At 52.0% G+C, this 23,181-nt stretch overlaps 1 protein-coding gene across 5 annotated transcripts in view; it reads right to left on the bottom strand.

Moving 5' to 3' along the window:
• The window catches only part of Ksr1 (kinase suppressor of ras 1), a 140,894-nt gene that overhangs the window by 13,022 nt on the left and 104,691 nt on the right, over positions 1-23,181 (bottom strand). For 2 of the 5 annotated variants that reach the window (XM_087191509.1, XM_087191510.1), the window contains exons 6-19: positions 22,909-22,913; positions 19,688-19,748; positions 18,122-18,205; positions 16,596-16,657; positions 16,391-16,497; positions 13,866-14,034; positions 11,741-11,782; positions 9,602-9,656; positions 8,781-8,829; positions 7,620-7,999; positions 5,680-5,776; positions 2,579-2,712; positions 1,760-1,891; positions 326-461 (exon numbers count right to left, since the gene is read on the bottom strand). In XM_087191509.1, the coding sequence (XP_087047635.1) occupies positions 326-461; positions 1,760-1,891; positions 2,579-2,712; positions 5,680-5,776; positions 7,620-7,999; positions 8,781-8,829; positions 9,602-9,656; positions 11,741-11,782; positions 13,866-14,034; positions 16,391-16,497; positions 16,596-16,657; positions 18,122-18,205; positions 19,688-19,748; positions 22,909-22,913 (1,513 nt within the window). Of the gene's footprint in view, positions 1-325; positions 462-1,759; positions 1,892-2,578; positions 2,713-5,679; positions 5,777-7,619; positions 8,000-8,780; positions 8,830-9,601; positions 9,657-11,740; positions 11,783-13,865; positions 14,035-16,390; positions 16,498-16,595; positions 16,658-18,121; positions 18,206-19,687; positions 22,774-22,908; positions 22,914-23,181 lie in introns of those variants that run through there. The other 3 variants (XM_087191511.1, XM_087191512.1, XM_013076832.3) reach the window with 2 other exon arrangements.

The raw sequence follows: 23,181 nt of genomic DNA, 5'->3' as shown, positions 1-23,181 counted from the left end.
TCACTATTTGTATTTTGATTAGTGATTGTTTTTATCTTCGTTCATGTCAGTAGTATATATGGCTTTATTCTGTCATCTCATAAGTCAATTAAAATTATCTTAGAAAAGGAAATCAAGATAGAAGTTGACAATGGAGTGATACTGATGCTTTTTGTTTTCTTCTCTCTGCTTCCCCTCATTTTCAGTAAACACATGTTGATTTTAATTTCAAATGTGACACCACCTGGTGACAGAGCTCGGGCAGGTAGATGAAGGGCAGCCATGCCATAGGCCCAGCCTCCCTACCCCCCAGTCCTGCCTCCCCCCAAGAGCAGGTGCTACTCACGCTGACTTCCTTCCCCAGGCTGACAGAGCCCAGGACCCGCTTCATTCCTTCCCCACTTCCGATCTGCCAGATCAAGGCCTCTGCAGGCTGGTGCTTAAAGGGCCAGTCTCTTGCTTGTAGCTCATACCACACAGTCCTGTGGAGACCCACAGCATGAGCTCCTGGGATGCTTGGCCCAGTCCATGCCCAGAAGCTACAGATTGGAGTCTGCCCCACCCTTCCTCCTCTCCAGCCTTCAGGGGGTGTTATGATGGCACCTGAGAGACCCCTCCTGGGCCTCTAGGGACCTGGGCCCTGTGCACCTGCTCCCACCATGGTGTGAAGTCCAAGACAGCACAGGCCTGGACAAAACACTGGGCTTGCTACAGCTCAAGCTTGACCCCGGTTCTGCCACTTCCTAGCTGCAAGCAAGGTCCTGGTACAAATGCTCAACCTCCGTAGACTGATGTCTGTCATGAAGTTGCTGGAGGAGTAACAAAAATCCCAAGCCCAGTGCAAGGCACACATCATGCTTTGGCAATGACACAGTTAAAGGTCAAGGGGAAGAGATGGCACTCAGGCCACAGGAGAGAGAGCCCAGGGTAACTGGAAGTGAGCCTTCCTCAGCTGCTCCAAATCCTCTTAGCTTTCTCAATTTCCTAGGACAGGGACACTCTAATTAGACTTGCACTATCCAGTGTAAGGACCACTTTCTACATGAGGCTACTAAGCCACTAAAATGTGGACAGCCAAATACAGCATGCTGCACATATAAAATAAACACTAGACTGTTTGAAGACTTAGTAATAAGGAAATGAACATAAACTATCTCTAATTTTTTGCATACTGAAATAATACTTTAGATGTGCTAAGTTAAAATGGACTGTTGAGGGCCAGGAATTTAGCTAAGTGGTGCCATCACCTGCCTCGAAAGGGCAAGGTCCTGAGTTGGATCCCGGGTACCGAAAAAAAAAAAAAAAAAAAAAATTGACTGTTGAAACTATTTCACTTGCTTATTTTTTTTTAACATAGTGATGGTCATACCTGCAAGGATATATCTGGTTTGCATTGTATTTCTCCTGGTCAGCACCCCAGCCCTGCATGGGCACTAGAGGCTGGTTGGCAGGCAGGATGCCCAGGCGTCCCAGGGCAAGAGGGACAATCGTTGGTTGGCTCTGGCAAGTGTCCCAGCAGATCAGTGGGTAAGACTGACAATCAGCACTTAAACCATGACCTAATTTAGTCCTCCTGAAACAACTGTCTTGGAGGCACTATTATCTTAAAGCTGGGAGACAGGAGGCCAAGGATGTGGTCACTCAGCCAACAAGCAGTAGAGCTATGACTCAAAACCAGGTTTTCTCTAAGCAGCTTGGCAGACACCTCCTCTGCCTCCTGTGGCCACCAGGGCCCTCTCTTTGGGCCACACTTGGGCACCAGCACCAGAAGCCTACTCACCCAAATGCATAGACATCTGCAGCTTTGGAGAAGGGCAGCTGGTCCTCATCCTTCCCAGGGGTCATCTCACACACAATCTCAGGGGCCAGGTAGCACAGCCAGTCATGGGACAGCTTCAGCTGGTTCTCACGCCTAGGGGCCAGGTAGAGCACAGCCCCTCAGTAGGCCTCCCTGGCACCCATCTTCCCTCAGGGCAGGAAACCACCCACACAGTGCGGATAAAGCACCTGAGTGCACACACTAATCGTACCCTGGCTCAGGCACGGGTGCTTCTAGGGGCTGTCACAGAAGACATCCCTGTGCTCTTCCAGGGAAGCAGGCCAAGGACAGGTACTGGCCGGCTGCAGTGCCTGACTTTGCTGGGCCTGGGCTCAGCTCTGTCTAGGAAACCAGTCCTGTCTTCGATCTCATATCAACCTGGGGACTCCCTACCTGACTGCCACTCTTCCTCTGGGGGGGTCCCCAGATACTCAGGGAGGAGCCTTTCTCCTCACCCCTTTAAGGATGGAGGAAATTAAAGCTAGAAGCTTTTCCTCATCATGGCAATGGGACCTGGACCCTCACCCATGTAGGTGAACAGCCACATCAAAAGTGAGCTGGGGATCCAGCCTCCATGGGGCTCAACGTGAGAATCAAATGCCACAAATATCACCCAGGCCCAATTCTGGACCAGAACCATAAGGGCCAGCCTGAAGCTGCCTGGCCCTCCCTGGAGGGAGGTCTGCTTCTCAGCAGCACAGCCAGAGTACCCAGACCAGAGCAAGCCTACCCAGCACCCCAGCTCCTCGTGTCCCACCCAGACACCCAAGGCCAACTCACCGTTCCTCTCGGACCACACCCGAGATCCCAAACAGCCCAAAGTCTGTGATGACCACTTTGCCATTGTCGTAAAAGACATTCTTGGATTTGAGATCTTTGTGCACGATGCCCTTGGCATGCAGGTAGCCCATGCCCTGGAAAACATCGAGGCTTACATCAGGGGGGAAAGATGATGAGGGGTGATGCTGAGCTTCTACCCTGCGACAGGCTCTGCGCTGGAAGCTTCCCCACGTCTCATTTAATCCTCACAATCCCATGCGTGCATATTGTCCCCATTTGACAGATGAGGAAATCGAGGCTCAGAAAGGCAAAGTTTCTTCCCCCAAGGTGCACAGCAGTTAACTAGCAGAGCTCGGATCTGACTCCAAGCCGGTCCATGCTCTTTCCACACCACCAGGTGGCAAAATAGTATCTTAGACTTGGATAGGTGTGAGGTGTAGGCATGTGATTGCTGGGAAGGCAGAGAGGTTGAAGAACGAAGAAAGTGATACTGGCTAGGGGTGTAGCTCAGTGTAGAGTGCTTGCCTATCATGCACAAGCTCCCAAGTTCCATTCCCAGCACCGCAAAGGAGAAAAAGTCAACAATACCACCTGGCTCAGGTCATAAGGGCCCAGATGAGTTGGGGTGTTCGTCAGGATTTGCACAGCTGGTCTCTGCTCTCAGGTAACACAAAGGTCAGATGGGGAAACAGAGAGACATTCCCACAAAGGGGTCTCCAAATTTGGCCATTGCCAATGTCCATGCTGTGGTAGAAGGAGCCCTGGATTCAGACTGAAATCTGAGGTTCAAGTTCCACCTCAACTCAGATCCTAACTCACTATGAGGCCTCAGACAATGTTCACTTCTCTACAGCTTGGCCTCCTCATCTGTCCGTAAAAGGGCAGTGGGGGGTGATTTCCAATGACTGAGCTTTGGAACAAACACTGATGGGCCAGGTCCAAGAACACAGATGATTTGAGACAATATAATCTCATCCAAGGTCAAAGCTGTCTTCAAACACCACATCCACAGCTCCTGTGTACTCTGACCCCCTTGGGGACAGGGGCAAGATGCCATGGCTGAATGCCATCCCCAGCAGCTCAGAAAGAAGCAGCAATGAAACCACCTTCCATACCACAGGCATATCACACCCGCTACAGAGACGTGCCTAGCTAAAAGGTGTCGTGCGGAGCGGGTGGAAAGGGGACAACTAGTGAAAAACACGTCACATTTAGGAAACAGAGTCAGCCACGAGCCAAAAACAGACAGAACTCAGCCCCTGCAAGAGCTCTGTTCCTGTGGGTCAAGAACACTGGAGAACCCTTTAAACAAAGCAGATTCTTCTCTGAAAGGGATGAGAAGGTGTGAGGCTACTGAGGCCACTCCCTTTGGGCCTGCAGAGAGTTGTCTCCTTGTGACGGGGTCAGGGAGCTCCAAGAACACTTTTTCCCGAGACTGTCTCAAATGTAAGACGGTCCTTCTGAAAATGTCTGCCCATTTTCCAAACCAAACCAAGGCAAGAGCCTTCCCGGGTAGCCAGACAGAGCCACAGACTCTCTGTGGGCTGAGTAGGAAGAAACTAGGAACCAGACTCTAGAGGGAACTGAACAAGTCACTGTACCGCTCTGAGCCTTATCTGTAATCACAGCCTGAAAGGGCAAGCATAAAGGGACAGGATGTAAAGGGCTGGGTCTGCACACTGATGTTCCTTTTCCCGAATTCCACAGGTATCTCTAAACTGGTCCAAAAGTTGTAAATCCTCTAAACAAAGACCCAGCTCCTTTTATTTCTTTTGGCCAAAGCATCATAGATAACTCCATAAAGGAAGTGGCTCAGAGGCCCCAGCAAAAGGAGAGAGGAGGGTTTCTCAGCAGGATGGAAAGAAGCCAGCAAAGAAGCAGCTTCCAGCTCTGCAGCTCTGAAACCTTTTAGTGACTTATCTGCTGGGCCTGGAATCATCCTGAAGGCTCATCATCATGACTCAGTGGTCAGCACTCAGACATACACTCCCCCGGAGCAGAGACAGAGAGGAGCTTGAGGGAGAGGAGCAGACTTAGCAAGGCTAGGGTGGGGGAATGGAGACCAAACACTGCAGCTCCCACCTCTACCAACGAAAGAAGATGGACCACAGTGAAGGCAGGAATGGCATCTTTGGGCTTCAGTTTTCCGAAGTTTAATACATTAGCTTAGTAACACAGAAATGGCATGTGGAAATCTTGATTTATACACAAATGTAATTGTGATTTTCTCTTTTCTAAAGACAGACATACACACTTCAGAAGAAGAAGAAAGGAAAGGAAGGAGAGAGTAGAAAGGAAAGAAAGGAAAGGAGGGAGGGAGGGAGAGGAAGAGAAGAAAGGCAGATGGGGAAAAAGCTTAGTGGAGCTGGTAAGAGACAACTTCTCAACATAATTTTTTTTAAAAAGCAGGAAAAGAACATCTATTCACCTTTATTTGTTTTTATTTGAGTCTTTTTATTGCTAAATAAAGCAACAAATGAGCTCTTCTTTCACTTTTATTTAATTACTTTTTTAAGATAATGAAAGAAATGAAGGGGGATTTTCATTTGGGTGCCAGGGCCTGCCCTCGGGAAAGAGGCCTTGCAAACTTCAAGACAGGAAGCCCGGGTCCTTCTGATTCCGGGAAGTTAAATACCACTCTCCCTTTCCAATGTGCATGCTAACAGAGCTCACTGAGTGTCCGGGTCTGAGCTAAATGCCATCCATGGATGACTGCACTTTATCTTTGCACTGATCCAGTGAGGGAGAGGGTGTTGGCAGCCCCATTTTACAAGGGAGAAAACCAAGGCTCAGAGAAGCTAAGGAACCTGCCCAAGGCCATACAGCTGGAGTGACCAGGAGTCAAACTGTCTTCAGAATCAGCTGAGTTCCTCCTCAACTAATTCAATTCTACCAATGCTGACCAAGTGAATAGCTCCAGCTCTGAGGGGACAAGAGAGGGACATCGGGAAGAAGATGGGTCCCACCTTGAGGAGCCCCAGCTAGGAGAGGCAGAGCAGGTAGCCACACCATGCCCTGACGTATGGATGCAGCAGTAGGAAGATGAGAGCTGTGGAAGCAGGAGCTGGACACCCACCCTCCAGCTGCTGGCTGCCCTTTACCTTGATGATCTCCTGAGCGATCTGCCTCGTCTTGTTGATGTCCAGCGACGTCTTGGGGTCCCTCACAAATGAGTGCAACGTCCGTCCCTTGCAGAAGCTGTTGAGGGTGGTGGGCTCAGTCAGGTTGGAGACTGGCAGAGCCATGGGGCCATGTGCCTATCCACTCCCAGAAGTCCCCCCACAAAGCATGCCTGTCCTTAACCAAACCTGCCTCCCATTCTTGCTGGGGCCTGGCCTGTAAGGGCCCCGCCTAAGGCTCAGGCCCACCCGTCCTACATAAGGAAACCCAGTTCAACCAGGCTCCCTGCAACTCTGGGTGCCCCAGCTGCTGGGGGGGGGGGGCGCGTCAAGGCAGGACCAGGAGCAGTGAAACTCAGACAGGCAAGAACCTGGCCTTTAAAGCTATTGCCAGATAACATCAAGGCTCTGGTGCAATAATAGAGTCTCGTTATTGCTTTTATTGTTTTTAGGTCCTAAAACTTTTTTTTTTTTTTTTAAATAAAGCCATGCGTAAAGAAGGACCAGGCACTGAGGTAGCAGTCAGGGGATCACAGTGATTATGGGAAAGGGAGCTTGCGTTCTGGGGCCTACTTTTATATTAACTCCTAAAACCCAGGCTGATGAACGACCCAGGCAGGGTGTGTGTGGTCCCCTTTCCTGTTTGAGCGTGAGCTGGCTTATGCCATCGTAAGGATGGACTAGTTCTTAAGAAAAATCTTCTGGAAGTAAGATTTGTGGCATCTCAGAGACTTTGAGAACCAAGAGGCAAGGGCTTTGGGACACTGGCTGATGGTCTCCTGATCTGCGTCCCATTTTCCTCAGCATATTTCTAAGACATTGTTTTCTTGTTAGTGAATGTTCTGCTGTTTCACTATGTGCATACCCACTCTGACTCCCATCTCTGAAGAAACAGCGTGCACGGACGAGAGGAGGAAGGATGGGTGGATGGAGGACAGCAGCAGGGGCTGTGAACCAGGGGTTGGGGGCTGGTGTGGCCAGTCAGGCTCCCTGGGCATCAGCTTGTCTTGCTTTGCCCTGCAATTTTATTCCCCTGGTAAGGAGACTCTGGTTATCTCCTACTGCTCAGGAGTTCTGGGGGTGGTTACTTACATCACAGATAAACAAGCAAATTGGAAATTAATTTCTACTTCCTTCATTGCTTTGAAAAGAAAAAACATTTTCTTCAAGTATAGGATCCAGGTATAGAGAAGACCATCACTATGCTAATGAGGGTTCTCTTGGTTCGATGGGATTAAAGTGATTTTTAGATTCTTCTTGAAGTTTCTATGTGTTTCAGAGTTTCTCTAATGACCTTCTACTTCGCTTCCCAACTTTAAAAGTAAACAGTGATATCATAAATGCCATGGGCAAAACTGTTCCAGGGTCACAGCTCTGAGAAAGAGACATGTGGGATGAGAGTGGAACACAGAGGACTTTCCAGAGTAGAAATGGGCTGCAGACACCAGAACACCACAGGCTGCAGGCGTGGCTCAGTGGTAGAGCCCTCACCTCATATCTGCAGGGACCTAGCTTTGATTCTCAGCACCACCAAAAAAAAGAAGAGGACCCCAGCTCTACAGTCAAGTGAGAAAAGCAAGGTGTGAACCAGCAGGGTCTTTCCCATGTTTTTATAAAGGAATAGTTTAAAAATTGCTGAGCACATGCAAAGTCTTTATTTTAATGCAGGGAATGAAGATCTTTACCATATCCACCTCTGGGGACAAGTGCCCAGTTGGGGTGGCAACAGACTTGGATTTTGTTTTGTGCCTTTTATGGAACCAAGAATCCTTAGAGGGGTATCATTTTATTTCTTTTTAATGTCAGTGGGGTTATGTATGCAGGAAGTTACACCCCATTTTTGTTTTCCTCTTTGTACCTCTGTGAAAACTCACACACCCTCCAGCGCTCCCCAGGAGAGTGACCTAGCCAGGGCTGCTCACCTGGTGATGATGGCCAGATGGGGAGGGTTCATGCAGGCGCCCATGAAGAGCACCACATTCTCGTGCCGTGTCTGCCGGTAGTTCATCACCTCCTTCTTGAACAGCTTCAGGTGGTCCTGGTTGTGGCCGTCCATCTCGAGCAGGCGAATGGCCACCTCGCCATGCCAGCGGCCACGGTGCACCCGGCCCCAGCGGCCCTGCCCAATGAGCTCACCCAGTTCCACCTGCTCAAAGGGGATGTCCCACTCCTGCAGGTACACGCTGGTCTGGCTGGTCTTGCGGGAGATGGGGCCCCGCCAGGGTCGGCGGGAGCTCGGCAAGTCGTCCACCTCATCCTCGTCATCTTCTGCCTCGGACTTGCCAGCCTCTGGCTCCTCAGCCTGGAAGGAGAGCAGGAATGAATAGAGAGCGGTGGCAGCAGGTCAGCATGCCCTGTTTCCTTTTCAGAGCTCCAGCCAGGTATGGGGAGAGAGGCCTGGATCTGAGAGCTGATTCTAGACACAGCTCTGCACTGGCTTGCTATGGACAGTGGGCAGGTCACTCAGCATCACCAGGCCTCAGTGTCTTCATCCATAAAATACAGTCACTAGCCCAGGTCATCCCACAGTCCTCCATCCTGCTAATGCTCCAAGATCTACCCAGGAGCAACATCTAATAGTTTAGGGAACAGCACTGATATCCCAGCCATGGAGGAACTTAACTGCACTCACCCTTCTGGTACTCCCTTGTTTAAGCAGTTTCTGACTCTCCTCTGGACAGGAGTAACATCCTGTCAGCTACTCTGCAAGGCAGGAATCCAGGCTCAGTTTATACTTTTGTTCAAAAGTCTAGACAGTGGTTCTTGACCCTGGCTTTGATCAGAATCACCTGGTGAGTTCTGACAACACAGAGGAATCTGACGGCATCCTAGACTGATGTTAGTCTGAGCCAGACTGAGGACTGAGAACTGCTAGCTTACTTCAGGTGGCCTCAGAAACAAAGCAAAGGAGGCAGCATTGCTGCTTTCTCCCCACCATGCACTCGTGCCACACTGTGCAGCAGGCACTGGGAAGACCCTTGCTGGGCCCGGGCCTCCCTCCCTCCCCAGACACCCCACATTCTGGTGGGGGCAGAAGACACCAACAGCTGTCTGTGGGTTCGGCTGTGGCATCCCTCACTCACCTCCACCTCGTGAGCCTCCAACACCTCAGCTTTTGGCTGGTCGTCAAGCCTAAGGGTAAAATAGGCTTTGTCAGGAGGCCCTGGGCTGGCCAGCGGCTCCCTGGGGCCAGGTCTGAGGCAAAAGGCTACCCAGCCTGGACCTAGACAGCAACCCATCTGTCTGTGGGCTGGGTGGATGCTGTGGAGACAGGCGGCAACTGGGGACCAGGCCCACCCCTTCTTGGCCCTCAACCTTCTCCCCAGGCTGAACTGACGGTGGCTGGGCACAAGGGGTGGGCAGTAAACAAGGCCCCTTTCAAACTTGACATTGTAGTCCAGGAGTTCAGAGTACACACACAGGCCTCAGGATCTCAGAACTGACCTGCTGCTTCCTCACTCTGTGACCTTCCTTATATAAAACTCGACCTCTATAGGCTGGTTGTACATTAGGGATCGGCTACGGGCTACACAAGGAAGCTTGAGTCAAGGGCTCAGCCCATCTTGCCTTGGAGGAAGGGCTCCTAAGTGGGACCCATTTTTAATAAGTCTAACTACGAATTTGCGTTGTTCACTCTCCTGGGTCACCAGCCTGTTCCAGTTTGCATGCAGCCCACACACTGCTCACTGCACTGATGCAAATAAACCCTTTCAGGAGGAGGTGGGATATCGGCACAGACAGCAATCAGTTCCAGCCAGCCTCCATCTGGCTGGGGCAGGCCTGGCAATGCTCACAGCAGGAAGGTCAGAGATTTAAAGAGTATGGCTGGTAGGCAGCTGGGGATCTGAGTTCAATCTGAATAGGTCCCCAGGCAGAGAAGGGGCCCTCGGACAGGGACTCTTACCGGGTATTGTCGGCGCCATCAGGGAGCGGGGCTGCCTGTGGAAAGGCTGAAATGTCTGCAGGAAACAAAGCACAAACCCAAAGTGTGAGGCCACTTTTCCCAGCCCCAAGACCCCACACCTGCCTAACAGGAGGAAGTCGCTCCTCTCTGAGCTGCCGCCCCATTCTCCAGGCCACTCCCACAGGGGCCAACTTGTGCTGAACCTTCAAAGCTGACATGGACTCAGCCTCCACAGTTCTTCTGTTCATATTGCTCTGTCCCAGGAAGGGACTTAGGTGGGTGAGCGGGGCTCCTCAGTTAACACCGCTTCTGGGTGGCCAAAGGGTCAGTAAAAGCCAGCCGGGCTACACTGGAGGGGACGTGAGCCAGACCCATCCTGCGGAGGGTCTTCCTGGTTGGTGGCAGGGCTGGCTGCCACAACTCTGCAAAGTAGGGACACGTGACAGCAGAACTTGCAGGTTCCTTAACGACACCTGGTGCAGCTGCTGGAAATTTCCAGAGCACCCCCCCCCCCCCCTTGCTTCTGAGATTGGGTTGGTCTAGGCTGGGCAGCTGAGATTGACCGGGGCCGGGGGCCTTAGCACTGTGAACCCCCTGCCTGCCTAGTGACACCTGAATGGATGGTCATCCCAGTGCTACAAGGGCTGAGTGTTACAAGACTGGAGGCCCCAAGGGTGGGCTGAACTCCTCACTCTTTAAATAGAGAGATAAGAAATGGCAGCAGCTTGAGCAATAGCAGCCCCTCTCCTGCCTTGAACGAAGACCTTCCCCACTCAGCCATAAAACCTCCCTTGCCCTTTCTCCAAAGCTGCCTCTGAAGGTCATCAGAGCAAGTCAGTATGCCTACCCCTTCACAGACTTGGACAATCTGCTAGAATCTTATCATGGCAGTGCACTCATGTGCCTGACATCCTGTGCAGTTTTGGGGGCCCTGAACCTCATAAGCCTCAGTTGAGGCCTTCCCAGACACCGCCATGTGGTGTCCAGAATGCCTGGCATTTCCACCCACCCAGCACTTCCAAAATGTTTCCACAGAAGACAAACACTCTGGGGGTCAGGGAATTGGAGACAGAGGAAGAACAGCACTCCAGGTAGGAGAGCAAAATCCTTTGGAGGCCCCATACTTTTCCTAAAAATTAAGAGCATTTTGTGATCCTGCTCTAACATGAGTCTGTGTCCCTTTCCCTCCCACGAGATATCTTCAGGACAAAATGGACCTTCCAGGGAACCATGTCTTCCCAGTCTGGGGGAAGGGCATGCCCTGTACAAGTCCCACAGCTGGTAAGCAAGGAGGTTCTGGGGTAGCCACGGCAAAAACTGTCGTGAAGCACGACAGCAGCCTGGCGGTCCACCAGGGAAGGGCCCATGGGGCAGAGCCGGGGTCCTGACTGCGGCCATTCGGCACAGGCCTGAATACAGCCTCATGGAAAGACTCACAAAGGCTCCAGGTCAGTCCCCTAACAGGTGGAGCTGAGGAAGAGAGAAGTCTGGAATAACCAAAACATTGACTTCAAGATAATCTTGTTTAACCCAGAGGGGAAAGAAACAATTAAGTAGTTTTAGTCTAAAAAATCATGCTTGCCACCTTTGGCTAGAAGGAAAAAATGTATAAACTCTTTCAAAGGGCAGGAATATGGTCAAATGAAAAGGTTGGCACAAAGATTGGTCAAATGGAAACAATTTTTGTAGAAGGGAATCAATGGATTATCTTGCTGAACTGAAATTTTTCCCTTAAGCTTTCTACAGCAGGTGGCGCTGTGCAATAAGGCTCAGGCAAAGACCACAGACAATCTGTTAGGAGAGTTTCCCTGTCCTTACCCAGGGAAGGAGGATGTGGTGACAGATGCTCATGAGATATCAGCAAAAAGTCCTCTCCCCTCTTTCTGCAAACCTGGGTTCTAGTCCTGCTTGTTTCTGCCACCTCCTGGCAGTGGGGCCTTGAACAAGTTGCTGGTGCAGGATGGATTCTAGGGTCCCTCCCAGCAAGGCCATGCCACTAAGGGGCCCACCTCCAGGACACGTGCCCTGCCCCCTTGCCCAGCCACCAGGGACTCAAGCACTGAGTAAGAGGGCACCCAGGTGGGCTGGATGGAGGGGTCACAGCAAGGGGCAGTTAGTGGGACCATGCAAAGGACTCACCTGGGAAGATAAACTGCTGTCTATGATGAATGAAGTAGGCAGCTTTAAACAGAAGAGGATGTGGATCACACACAGTGGCAAATGCAGCGAGGGAGAGGATGCGTGGGCTGGGGAGGCAGGACCTGGTTACTGGGTTGGGGCGGCCCTACCCCATGTGCCTGGCCCCTGATGGACCCAGCAAGAACGGACTGAGCCATGCAGGAAGGAGGGAGAGAGCTGGAGCACATGGGTGCTGGTGGGAGCCCCAAGAGTAAAGGGGGCTGCACTGGAGGACCAGCTGGGTGCTGGGACCTGTCTCAGCAGCCACCTTGCTGGCAAGCTCTGGCCAGCACCCTGCTCTGGAAAATGCACAGGAGCCCCGAGAACAAAATACAATGGGGGAGGAAAACAGTGGTTCTGAAAAAGTCTGTGCTGTGTGTAGAAGAATGGCCTCCTCTCTTTTTTTTTTTTTTTTTTTGGTATCAGGGATCAAACTCAGGACCTTGTGCTCACAAGGCAGGCGGCAGAACCACTGAGCTAAATCCCTGGCCTGGCCTCCTCTTCTTCAGCCCACCTTGATCCTGGAGCACCTCAACCAGCCCACCCCCACCTACCCTTTCCTAAATACACAAAATCTCTCCTAAGAGATGCACTAGAGTTCTAGACTCTAACACAGAATGATTTATTTTGTTTTGTGTTTTTGAGGCCAGTCTTGCTATGTTGCCCAGGCTGGCCTTGAACTCCTGGGCTCCAGTGATCCTCTTGCCTCAGCCTTTTGAGGAGCTGACAGCACTGTGTCTGATGTGACACAACTTTCTAACCAGTTTCACCACTGGCTGGGCTCTGGGACTCGGGGACATTGGCTAACTTCTCCAGGTGCCACACTGCAGGACAGAAAGTCCCACCTTTCCCAGGTGTATTTTGATGCTCACGGGCATGGCTCCTGAACAGCACAGAGCAGCTGAACACCAGGGTGAGGTCTCAGTGCTTTGCTCCCCAGCCCTTCCCTGCCTGGCCAGGCCTGGGTTGGCCTCGATATTCTGATAACATCATGAAGAGTGAGATCTCTGACAGGGGACAAGGAGGGCCCAGTTCCCTCATGAGATATCAGTGAAAGTGGACACAGTTTGGCTGATGTCACAAAAAGACTTTTTCTGTGGCTGTCTCAAACAAGCCCTTTCTTTTAGAAAAACCCAAACTAAGTGGGTTAGCAAAAGGGACAATAAGAACAGAGTAGAAGGGGTGAGAAGGTGAATCAAATGGGCCATCACTGAGTCACAGGGAAGGGTGGGGCATGTTTGGGATAAGGCGTTCAGGTCAGGAGATAGCCAGCCACGAGCATATTAAGGCAAAGGAGCAAGCAAAAGAGAAATGGTTCTACAAAAATCTCAATCTCTTATCACCCCCCAAAAGAAATCACAGGGACCCTGAGAGGCATCTTGGCCTGCAGCTGGCTGTGTGTTCCCAAGCAAGCAGCCAAGCACAGGAGAGACCTCTGTCCCTCAAGCCTGGAGCTGCAGTGGTCAGTGACAGGGCCTGACCTGTCCCCATAGGTGAGAGAGGACAGAAGGCTTGGGTCCCAGCCACCCCTCCTTCCTCTGGGACTGCAAACTGAAGTGCATGGAGGCCTGGGACCAAGAGCAAGGCAGCATGGGGCTCAGCATCCTCTGCACAACGATGCCCGGACCGCAGCTTCACACAGTCTCCTTGTTTTACAGAAAGGAAGGGAGAGGTCCCCTCTGAGAGGCTGTCCCAGTCACAAAGTGGGCAGGCAGCAATGCTCTCTTCTAGGCCTGGCGCCCTATGCTGCCAGCCACATCAGCTGGAGCTCAGCAGCCGGCCCTGACAGAGTGACAGTGCTCAGCAGAAGCCGCCCCCCACACAGGAGAATATAAGGCCAGGCACCCAGGCTGGGCAGCAGACGGACTTGTGTTTGATCCTGGCCCTGGCACGTGCAGCCTGTATAACTCAGGGCAAGCCACTCCCTCTCCCTGAGCCTCAGTGTCCCCATCCACACGGTAGGTACAGCAACAGCCTCGACCTCAGAGCTATGATGGGAGTGCGTGACCCCGAACCTGCAGTATCTGCTGAGAAGGGGGGTCTGGCTGTATCTCCGAGAACCCACAAAGGCCCAGAGGGGTGGTACCTGGGAAACTGAACCTGCTGTCCCGCTGACCAGGTGAGGGGTTTGGGGGTGTGGTGGCACTGGACGGGTGGGATGATGCTGGGAAGGGCGCTGGCGAAGAGGGCGTGGAGGATGTGGTGGAGGACGGGTTGCTGCTGGAGTCCAGGTGGTTCATGACCGGAGGGTGCTCCTGCAAGACCAGAGATGCCAAGAGTGTGCAGGGCTGGACTGGCCTGCCAGCTGCCTCCACATGTGGGCCCTCTCCTCCCGTGTGGAAAGAGGAGCTCAGTCCATGGGCCCTTAGGGTCCTGTTCCCCAGCTCTGACATCTTTTGGGTCTAACATTTGAGGAAAGAGGCATATAAAGACCGTTCCCTAGAGGATTCTCAACTATCTTTCTTATTTTCACTAACACACTTCCTGCACCCTGGTTAGGACCACGCTTCTCCTCATTATCCTCCCATATCTCCCAACAGATCTCCAATGGGGCGTCACAACTACAGCCTGTCAACTGTAGAAGCAGAGAGACAGTGGTGAGCAAGGCATATATACGGTCCTTGTCTTTGCAAATGTCCCCAAAGTACTGGGGACTTGAAAGAGGCAACAACTTGGGCTGGTGTTGTCTGGCATCCTGGAGAATCACAGATTCCAGAGATGGGACGAAGCTTCTAGAAGATGACCAAGGAGCTGGTTTGTTAGGATAGGCCTGGTTCACACCTATTATCCCAACTTAAATGTCAATGCCATTTCCTTTACAACCAAAAGCAAGCCTGATCCCCAAGGTGACTCTGGCAGACCTGGGAACCAGGACCCACAGTGGCTTGGGCTCTAACAAGGCCAAACGGCCAGTGAAGAGGGGACTCTCGGTGGCTTCTGTGTTGGGCAGGGCTCTGGATCTGGCTGGTGTCTCATAGACCCTGGGGCTAGGAGAGGAATTCCTTGATCAAAATACTTAAGGCCACACACTGGGTTAAATGCCAAGCTCAAAGGTTTCTCTTCTGCAGGCCTGGAAGGCTTCGGGAGATGCACAGTATACTCTGGGACCCGCCAAAACGGGGGTAGGGGGTCTCACTGGGGTGACACAGCTGACCCTGCATGGTGCCAGCTAACGAAGGGAGGCTGGGTCCACTGAGAACCCTCTCTCCCCATTCATGCTCCAAGGCTCAAGGCCCTCCCCCAGTCACATCAGCGGGGCCAGGCCTGTGCCAAGGAGGCAGCGACCCGCCATGGGGGAAAGGTGAGCCACAGCTCCTCCTCTTGGCACCTGTGTGGCCTCAGACAAATGACCCAGCCTTCCTGAGCCATAGCATGTCATCTATGATACAGGGGCGGCACCACTGCAGCACTTCACCATTCATTCATTCAACCCTCAATGTAAACGACTCCTGCTTCTAGTGTGTGCCAAGGGCCAATGCAGGCATCAGAGATGCGGGGGGGGGGGGCGGCAGCATCACCAGGCCTTCTCAGGGCACTTGTGCCAAAGCCAGTGGAGGGCAGAGGGGAGAGGTGGCTGGGGAAGAGGTCCAGGGGTATGGGATGGATCCGGCATCAATGGATCCTTAGGAACTGACAGGAGGGCTGAGCTGCTGTCCAGGAGGACGGGGACAGAGGAGCAAGGTGTCACGGTGTGCAGGGATACAAGGATGTGCAGGTGCACAAGGACTCTATGAGCATGGGGCGGGGGCTGGGTGTAGCTGGAGAGGAGAGGGCAAGGCTGGTGACAATGGTGTTGGCAATGGGAGGTGCTGAGAAATCTCACCTGTCTGTGTCATAGGCTGAGAAATCGCAGGGGACAGAAAGCTCTGAACACTCCCTCGTTACCCTCACACACCCTGTTAGCATTATTATCCCCACTTTACAAACTGTGAAGCTGAGGCTCAGGGAGGTCACGCAGCTCACTCAAGGTCACAGAAGTAAGAAAGGGGAACAGGAGAGACTCAAACCCAGGGCTGTGGTGGATCTGCCAGGACCTGAATGTCTATATCCCCTAAAGCCTCCCTTTCAGAATCCTAAGCCTTAAGGTGACAGCAATAGAAGGTAGGCCTTTGCGGTGATTAAGTCATGAGAGTGGCCTCCTGTGAGTGGGATCAGTTCCTTTATAAAAAAGGCCAGTAGGGGGCTGCTGGACCCCTCCAGCCAGTAGAGACACACCAAGAAGGCCCTCCATGTGAGGAGTGGGGTTTCAGGGGACCCTGGGGCTCAGTTTCCCTGTCTGTAAAATGAAGATGATATCAGCATGTCCTTTGGAAATACTGTGAGGGTCAAATGAGACATGGTGAGAAAAACTCCTGGCACAGTAAGGGCTCAAGAAATGTTCCTCAGAGGAGGATAAAGGGCATGGGAACCACAGCTACGGAACCACAGTTCAGACATAAATGTGAAGCCTACTAAATGGCTAAGACCACCCTGAAGGCACCCCCAGCCATAGAGCCCAGACTGTGGTGTCCTGTCCTACTCCCCTACTAAGCCTCCGTGTTGAGGGGTGCATTACAGGAGGGAATTCCAGAGCTGGGGGTGGTGAGAACCTTGGGGTAGCTGGCTGCATACCTTCTTTGTCAGTGCTTTGGGGAGGGTTCCGAAATGGGGTTCAGCGGCTCTGTCCACCGGGTTGTTGATGTCTGAGGGGACAGATTCTGTCCTCCGCAGCCTAGTTACTGTGTGAAAAGGGGAACCTGTTAGCAGGGAGCAGATCACACTGAGGAGGATTCACCCCGATTCCTGGAGGCAGAGGGGAGGAGGGGCAGGTACTCACTGGGAAGGAAGGAGATTCTACAGGCAGGGGCTTCCTTCGTACACTTGTTGTGACATTTCAACCTGGTTAAGGAGACAGAGTCAGTGAAGTGAGTGCTTGGAGAGTCATGCGAGCACTGAAGGGGAGCTCTGCTTAGCACTCACCCGTGACTCCCAGTCCCCACAAACCTCTCACCAACATGAGTGCTAAAGTGTGGCAGGGCCACAGTCCACTGAGCAGGTGTCACTTATGCTGTTGTCTACCCGTCTTCCAAGCACAGCGGGCTGCACTCTGCCCACTTTACCTTACTGAACACACACACACATCTATTTTTGTTTCCCCCTCCAAAAAAAAGAGACCTTCCACTGCTTTCAGAAAGCTCCAGACAGATCTAAACTTACAAGAAAAAAAAAGAAGTAGGAAGGGGCAGAGGAGGAGAATTAGGAGAATGTTTGCATTATCAAAGGATCTCAGGGATCCCACAGGTAGCCACTGCATTCACCAGGTGACCGTGTGGCCTGAGGGGCAGCCTAGGGCCCAGAGTGGCAAGGGCTGGGTTCTCCTCTGGGTCCTGCCTGCTGCACCACGTCTTGTTGTTGGCATCGACAAAATGGGCTGACAGCTGGGGCGCTCCCAACCTCCCGCTGCAGCTGTAGGGCAGTGTGGCGCTCAGGACATCCTGCACTCGCCGCCCCACGATGGGAGCTGGAGGCCCCCAATTCATCCCAAAGCCGAATGGCCAGGAGCCACAGGAAACCTGGAGTGGAGAGAAAACTCTGGGACCTCCTTGGAGGTCAGGAGTCATCAGGAAAGGATCCACCCAGCTGACACCCCCAGGACGCACCCCTGACAGAAGACTGAACTGGGGCCCGAAGTCTGAGTCAAGCACAGGAACTCAGAATCTCGGAGGAATCTCAATGACATCATCTTCCCAGATGTATAAATGGAAAAAAAGGAGTCCAGAAAGGGCAAGCACAGTGCCCCAAGTCACACAGCAATGCAGGGGCAGTGTGGGCCAGGAACTAAGACTGCAGGGCAACCAAACAGCAAATGACAGACTGCTCTCTTCCCCACCCTCCACTGTCCCCCATCCTTGTTCTTCTTCACCCAAGAAACCACAATGCTATGAGAAAAGAAAGCTAGATGTGTACAGAATCTATATTTTCTTCTCATTTTGCTAATTTAAAAGCCAACTCTGTTTTTTACCATGCTTGTCCCCATTTCCCACCCCTTGTGTTCTAAAATGTAAGGCTACAATTTTCACAATGGTCCTCAATTTCCTCTCTGCCTTTGGATTCTTTCTCCTTTGGTCTACCTGGTAAACCTCTATTCGTCCTTTCAATGCCTAACTCAAATATTCCTTTCCTCCAGTAGTGCCTCACTTCATCTCCCCTAGAGAGGCCCTATCACCCTGGTATGCTGAATGGGACTATGAATAGTTGGTTTACAGGAACTCCTTTGAACTGACTTAACCCAAGGCCAAGAATAAAGTAGTAAGATTGTTCCTAAACTCAAAGTATTTGCCCCCTCCCACCCTTGCCCATCACCTGCAGTGCTTGCACTTCACTCCAAACATCATGCTCTTCTGGCACACATGGCAGACCTGCGACAGCCAGGACTTGGTAGAGAACCTGTGGGGGATGGACACACATGGGACCAGGGCCTGGCCACAGAAGGGTTTCCAGGGGCATGCGGAGGCCTGACTCCATCCCAGAGTCCTGAGGGCCCTCTCCGGGGACTCCTGCTTCTTCCCAGGTATTCAGATCACTCAACCACAAAGTTTTTGTGGTTACAAATTTGGAAAGAGCAATCAAAATCACCAGTGCGCATGCCCTCAGACAGTGATTCTCACCCTCGGAATTGACCCAACAGATACTGCCCTGAGTGTCAAATGTATGAACGAGGCGCTGCTCTACACAAATCCTGCAACTTTAAAAAGTATAAAAGTATACATATTATATGCAATTTGTGCAAAAAAAAAAAGAAAGCAAAAACCAAATATATGTATTTGGGAATATAAAATATTTCTCAAAGGATACAGGAGACTGCTGAGACCTAACTGGAAATTCGGGAGCCCAGGGAAGGAGTGAGGGGGAACTTTGATCTCTTTTCACCCTCTTCAGTTTTGAACATATGAATGTATTTTCAGTCCAAAATCTAAACAATTAAAAAACAAAAGATAGACTGCAAGAAGGATGGTGTTTGAGTGGGTCGTGTCCTCCAGGAAAGAGGGCCAGTCCACAGGGCAGGAAGGCCTAAGAGCAGACATTTTATTTTTAGAGAATAGATATTTTTTAAAGCATAGCACATCACAGTAACAACAAAAGGAATGTGAAAGTACTTGTGGAGGAGTTTGTGATCTATCCACAAGCACTGGCTCCCCTGTCATTACAACCATTCCAAGGAGTTAGGCAGGTTCCGGATTCTCGGACAGTATACAGGCCAGGAAACTGGCTCAGAGAGGGCAGGCGACGGGCCTAAGCCAGCTGTTTGCAGGTGCCCTGGACCCTCCTCCCAAGGCTCCAGTGTGCAGGGTCCCAGCCCTGACAGAGTTCCAAGCACAGGTCCCTGCTCGCCTACCCCGGGCTCAACTGTCTCACAGGTACTGTAACCTCGGATGTGTTACTGAACCCTTGGGAGTCGGGGGTCCCCGCTAGGGCAAGAACTCCAGGCCAGCCTCAGCACAGGCTGGAGAAGAGCAGGCCCTGGCAAGTCAGAATACCTTTGACCGAGCTCCCTACTGTGCTTTCAACAGCTTTTAACAGGGACAGCAAGAGCACAGGTGTCCCAAAGCACTGTCCTGCTGGCCGTCCACCCGATCCTTGTCACCACACATGGCCTCCCAAGCATTTGAGCAGAGGCCTGAGTGGTCCCTGCTGGGGATCCCTACAAGCCCCTCTCTACAGCATTGGTGAGGAAGAGACTCCAGGAGGGGCCAGTAAGTCTCTGTGGTGGCTGGCAACAAGGCCAGGGCTCAAAGGCACACGGCTGTGTCACCCGAAGGAAAGGAAGGAAGGCAGGCAGGCAGGAGGCACAGAGCCCTGAGATACAGCTCTCAGAATAACTGCCCAGCTCAGCAGGGGCTCCCAGCACCCTGCCCCACCCAGACCTACCTGTGTGTCACCGAGAGCCCAATGTCCCTTCGTACCATCTGTGGGGATCCACGAGAGAGATCTGTGAGGAGAGAGGCCAGATTAGGCAAGCTGAAGGAAGCTCTGTCTGGGACAGCTTGTGCCTGGGATCTTCTGGCTCAGAGGTCATAGGCCAGACAGGATGTGATGGTCACACAGCAGAGAAATTAACTAAGATCTACCAAAACAGGGGCAGCCAGCTAGACCAGGGGAGTGATGTGGTCATCCACACGCTAGGCTTGCTCTCTACCCATCATCATTGCCGGGCCTCTTCCAGTGCTCAGTTGGCCATCCCTGTAGATTTTACCCTGGTCAGGTAAGCCTCGAGGTGTCCAAAATAAAAGCAAAAAAAAAAAAGAACCTGGTGCAGTGGCACATGCCTGTAATCCAGCACTCAGAAGGCTGAAGCAAGAAGATCACCACAAGTGAATTCAAGGCCAGCTTGGAAAACATACCAAGATCCTGCCTCAAAAAACCAAAACAGAAAAAGAAAAAAATAGACACCCCCCCCCCCACCAGGCAATGCAAAGGTGAGATAAGTTTGCCCACACTCATTTCTCACCTTCTCGGGGACACACCAGTCTTTAATGGCTTGATTCTGCTACTACTTGTTAAGTGACAGAAGCTGGAGCTCAGGCACAGGGCACAAGGCTAGTTGGCCATGAAGTTCAATCCCTACCCTTCCAGCCTGAACCCAGGAGACTCTTGTCTGACAGCCAGCGTTGCTAGCTCTTGGCAGGAAGAGTGAAGGAAGAGGACAAGTGAAGCCCTCATATGGCCAGGCCCACTGGGCTCTGCAGGCAGAGCCTCTGGGGACGTCTTGGGCACCGTCCCTCTCTGCTGAGCAAAGGCACTAGCCTTGGACATGCCCTCTGCCTGCCTCACTGGAGTGAATCTGGGGCTTTCTTTAAGATCAGGCAGCCCCAGTGTTGAAAGCAGGAGAGGCCGGGGCAGTGGGTGAGTGCCAGATATGATCTCTCCCCACCCACAGCCCCCACACAACCAACTCAAACCCTCTGCCCCACCCTTGCTCCTTCCAAGCCCTCAGATAGGCTTCTGGGGTCCAAGAGCCCTCTAGACTGGTCAGCAGGATGTCAAGGGTTTCTTGCTGGAAACAAGGTCTACACTTTCATCCAATTATTAAAGGGATCTGTGACCCAGGAAGTTCAGGAACACGGTGCTTGAGTGATCTGTGGTCATTTTGTGTCCCCTGATCGTGCCTCCCAACAGTGGCCACTCCTCCATCCTTGAATGCTGGCCTGTACATAGCTGGTGCTCATCAAGTGCTGCTTCACCTAAGGCCAAGTACCACCTATCGGATCCACAAGAGAAGGGTGGAAGTACTGATCCCCAGCCTCTGTACTATGGAGATTCTGATGGGGACAAAGGGCCTTTTGCCACCCTCCTGATGATTGGGGTCCCCATAGTTCTACCGCCTGAAGCTCTCAGGCACATCTGCCATGGAGCTGACCCTCCCAACTTCCTCCTAGGGGCACTCCATCCCAGTCAGCAGTCAAGGCCATCTAAATACAGCTCTAAGAGGGGCTGGCTTCCAAAAGAGACACTGGGAATGTGAGAATTCAACCACCCGGCTCTGAACCCAACCTGACTTATACCACCGACCACAGGTTCAGGGCAGGGAGTGAGGTGGCCCATGTGGCAGGCATGCTGGCTGTCTGACCTGCATACAAACACTGGCCCTGAAGGCCTAGTAGCCTCACAGTAGTGCCAGTGCCATGTTATAAGGCCAGAGGTCTCCTAGGGAGAGAGGAACTGGCTCTGCTAAGGGCCCTGGGGTTTCCGCATATCCCCTGGGGAGAGGGAAGCACAAGGGTTCTCCTTCCCATGCTACATGTCCCTGGGGTCTCTACAGCAGCTTCCTTCAGCAGGTCACTGCCTGGTAAACCTCTCTTCTTCCCAAGACCTCACCCTCAGTGACACCAGTCTCCTTAGCCAGCTATGAATGGTAGGAAAATATGCTGCTACAGTGGATCCTTGACTTATGAACTCAATTCGTTCGTCATGAGGGCTGGTTATAACTCAAATTGGTCAACTTAAGGCTCAGGCTCCTCTACATAGCCTTCAAAGTCTCTTTCCTGTGCATAGGTAGATGTCATTGTCCTTAGAGAGACATTGGCCCAGGATTTCTCAATTAACCCCACACAAGAAAGGATGTTGTACTGTTCTTTCCAGAACTCTTTAAGGGTTAAATCTGTATCTGAGACCATCTGGAAGCAAGCAGCCAGCATTCAGGTCATATCTCTAGACTTTGTTCATAAGTTAAAACTAAAAATCTGGTCATAACCCAAGTTGTTTGTCTATCAGGCCAGTTGTGACTCGAGGGTTGACTGTATTTTACTAAGGCAAAGAAAAACTCTGGGCATTCCTGCATTTCCACTCAATTAAAGCAGTTTCCAGGGGCTTGGCTGTGTCCAAGACAGGACCAACAGTACGGCACATGTGGGATCTAGCTCCCAACCAGGTGCAGTGATCCATCCCTGTCATCCCAGCTACTCTGGAGGCTAAGGCAGGAAGATCACAAGTTCAAGGCCAGCATGGGCAACTTAGCGAGACCCTGTCTCAAAATAAAATATATAAAGGTTTGTGGATGTAGCTGTTGGTAGAGAGCTTGATTATCATGTGGGAGGCCTTGGGTTCATTCAATCTTCAGTACTTCCCAGCACAAAGAGACCCTGTTCCCAAAATGGAGATGGAGGAGTAAAAAAATGGGGGTCCAAGGTTGCCTGGGCTTCCTCCTCCTCTCCCAGGGGGGCAGCTATACCCTGCAATTCAGAGCTCCCCCTAGTAATGTCTTGTGAGAACTGGTGAGAAGGGTCCAGAGGACTCTGAGGACAACTCGAGACCCCTAACCCAGGCAGGGGCACCTCCCTCCCAGCAGCACTGCTTTACCTGGCACCCCAGAGGTCACTGTAGGGACAGTAAAGTGGAGACAGGGCTCATCACAGGGCTACCATGGACTATGACACTTTCCAGGTCTCTACTTCCCACTGCTGGGCTGGGTCCAGCTGTATTTTAAGGCCACCTGTGTCAGAGCTACTTCCTGAAGTGGTCACCAGTGCCTCTGCTTCTGGACTATGGAAAGGCCAACCAGGCTAAGAGGGTCAAAGAATCCACCCCTGATGGGGGCAGCAACACAAACAGGACTCCCAGTGGCAGAAGGGATGAAAATGAATCACTCTTACCAAATCTGAAAGAGACAAAAAGGAGAGAGAGAGATTATGTCACCACACTGGATCAGCAAGTTCCTAGAACTTTACCCGTTAGGAAGGAGCAGGCAAGGGGCCGGTGCCAGGGACAGAGGCGTGGTTTGGGGCCAGGCTGGCCAAGTGACCATGGGAAGCCCTGTGATCTCTGTGGGGACATTTCCTCAACAGGAAGGCCCAGACGGGCCCTGCCAGGGGACACTGAAACAACACCCTGGGCTGTGCACTCTAAGACATTAGCTGATTTAAGCC

Source organism: Heterocephalus glaber, unplaced genomic scaffold (genome assembly GCF_053883595.1).
Source record: "Heterocephalus glaber isolate CG9 unplaced genomic scaffold, H.glaber_assembly_v1.0 deba00001564, whole genome shotgun sequence".
NCBI lineage: Eukaryota > Metazoa > Chordata > Mammalia > Rodentia > Bathyergidae > Heterocephalus > Heterocephalus glaber.
Note: the sequence above shows the minus strand (reverse complement) of the source record. Positions and strands in the feature narration are given on the sequence as shown.